Here is a 2,492-nt window from a genome sequence, read left to right as displayed (position 1 = left end):
AGAAGTGAACGTTAGCTGGAAGCCTTAAAAAAGAATTAATGTCTTACCCTTGAGGCTCTTGGACAGTCTTGTTCTCTACTTTTTGTTCACATTCTTTTATCATAGAAGTTAAAATAACCTGATTAAAAGAAAATTACTTTAGTGAAATACAGTTTACACAGTGACATACTACAGTTTAAAGTTTTTACTTAATTTTTAATATTCCGATAAGTTAATGTTAATTAAAAACTTAGTTTTAGCAGTTATTTTGTTCAAGGAATTCGTATTAGATTGCTAGTCTAAGTATAGAAAGAGCTTTTAAAGATCTCAATCATACAACTTAACAACTGATTTTGTTTTTCACCAACCTTCCTTCTAAATCTGAATTGCATTCTCCCTTAGCTTCCCCCAGCATCTAATGTTAAAAGCAAAACTTATATACACCTATATACTTAGCATATATACACACCAGGTCATACAAATACATTCCTAGTGAAAGATGTTCTATTCCATGTCCTCTGCCTTATTCCAGGTTTCAAAATGTAAGATGCTGTTTTTATGTCTACAGCTAAGCCCAGATACCGATCTGTGGCTACTAAAACATAACTGAGTATGTGATGGGTGTCTAAGAGTTAACATCATCCTTGCAGGGGACTGAGTGAATGATGGAAGGGGTGAAGGTATCTAACCTGCAGCTTAAATTGCTGGAAATCACACCAGAAACTGAATGTCCCTCCTGAAATTCTTCGCCCATATCTGGGTACAGTGGTCACTAAGCAACAAACATTTACTGACTACCTACTATGTGCCAGGTATTCTTTTAGACATGAAGGATAAAACAAACAAAATAGACAACATTCCCTGCTTGTGAAACTTATGTTCTTGTAGGAGAGACACACAATAAACACAATAAGTACATTATGTAGTACATTCAGAAGGTTATAAAGGCTTTGGGAAAAAATTGAGTAAGATAAGGAGTACTAGGAAGGTCAAGGTGAAGAATGTTACAATTTACATGGGATTCCAGGGTAGGCTTCATGAAGTTGACATTTAAGCAAAGACTTAAAGGAGACAAGGGAGTGTTTTATGCACTGGGAACAGCCTAAGCAAAGGATCTGAGGCTATCATGTATATGACTTGGGCAAAAATCTGTGTGCCATTTGCTACAATGGCAGAAATACAGTAATAGGCTGGTTATTTTAGTTGGGGGGACTGGCCATGCTGAATTTGATACGATGCCTATGGGCCATCCAGGTGGGATATACAGAAGGCAGTGAGAAATGAAGTTTTAAAGTTCAAGAATGAGGTCAGGTCAGAAGATGAAGAACTGAGTCATTAACATACAGGTGGCAAGTTAGATGAGGAGCAGAGACAAAAGTTTTTCAGAGAGTAATTCTAATAAATGAAAAAAGAAAATAACATTTAAATGTGAGGTGAGAAAGGAGGGAAGCCTGGAAAGAAATGACTAGAGAGTGGGAAAAAATAGGAAAAAGGTGTCCCAACAGCCACAGGAGTTTTGAAACAGAAAATGCTACAGAGAGACCTGAGGCTACTATGTCTGAAAGTATTCCTTCAGTGTGACAATTTGATTATCAGTGATCTTAAGGACAGCAGTTTCACTGGAGTAGTGATGGCAGTGAACATGATGTACCAACACACAGTGTGAAGGCTGAGAAAGTTCAGATCATCAGAAAGAAAAAGAGATTTGAGGGAGGGATGAAAAGGCAAGTTTTTGTTTTGTTTAGTAGCAGAGAGTAAAGCATTATAATTGGCTGAAGAAAAGCTGATAGAAAACAGGTTGAAGATATAAAATAGGAAGTAAATGATAAAATAAGATTTTGGAGAAAACAGGAAGGGAAGCAGGAGGAGAAACAGAATGGAATGAAAGAGAAGGAAATGGAGAAAGAAAACAAACTTTCTGAGAAAGTTGATGGTCAGAGATAATTAACATTTTATAGCATTTTACAGTTACAAAGCACTTCATGTACATTATCTTATTAAATTCTCATCATATTCAGTGAAATACAGTGTGTTATCCCTACTTTAGAGAATAAGACTGAGTTAAACAAGTTCCTCAAGATTTTATAACTAATAAATAAGCCCATAAAATGACACTGAACTAGTTTTAAAAAAAATTAAGCACAGCATATCATAGTCAAGCACCACATAAAGAAGGATCAAAGTCTCTACAGGAAATGTCCAGACATATGAACATGGCCCCGATGATGACAGTGGCCTAATAATCACAGTAGCTCACCTCATGCTCTGGAGAAAGATGTTCCATGTCAGTGCGTAAACATCTGAGACCAGGTAAAAAGTGATTAACCATTAAATCTTCTGAAATGACTTGAGACAAAGTAGTTAAGGGAATTTAAAAAATAAATAAATAAACTGATATGTCCAACAGAACAACAGAAATTACATATAAAGACGAAACCCTCTTAAATGATGCCTAAGGCATGCTGATTGCTTGCAGCTGATCGGCTACCCTGAAGTTTGACTCCCACCTGTGA

General features: G+C 36.2%; 1 protein-coding gene across 1 annotated transcript in view; it reads right to left on the bottom strand.

The window, feature by feature from the left end:
- The window catches only part of RELCH (RAB11 binding and LisH domain, coiled-coil and HEAT repeat containing), a 145,286-nt gene that overhangs the window by 8,088 nt on the left and 134,706 nt on the right, over window positions 1–2,492 (bottom strand). The window contains exons 26-27 of the mRNA XM_023733945.1: window positions 2,237–2,341; window positions 48–118 (exon numbers count right to left, since the gene is read on the bottom strand). Coding sequence (XP_023589713.1) covers window positions 48–118; window positions 2,237–2,341 — 176 coding nt within the window. The remainder of the gene's footprint in view (window positions 1–47; window positions 119–2,236; window positions 2,342–2,492) is intronic.

The sequence above is a fragment of the Trichechus manatus genome, unplaced genomic scaffold (genome assembly GCF_000243295.1).
Source record: "Trichechus manatus latirostris isolate Lorelei unplaced genomic scaffold, TriManLat1.0 scaffold00063, whole genome shotgun sequence".
NCBI classification, from domain to species: domain Eukaryota; kingdom Metazoa; phylum Chordata; class Mammalia; order Sirenia; family Trichechidae; genus Trichechus; species Trichechus manatus.
The sequence above is the reverse complement of the archived record's forward strand: the minus strand, read 5'-3'. Positions and strand labels throughout refer to the sequence as shown.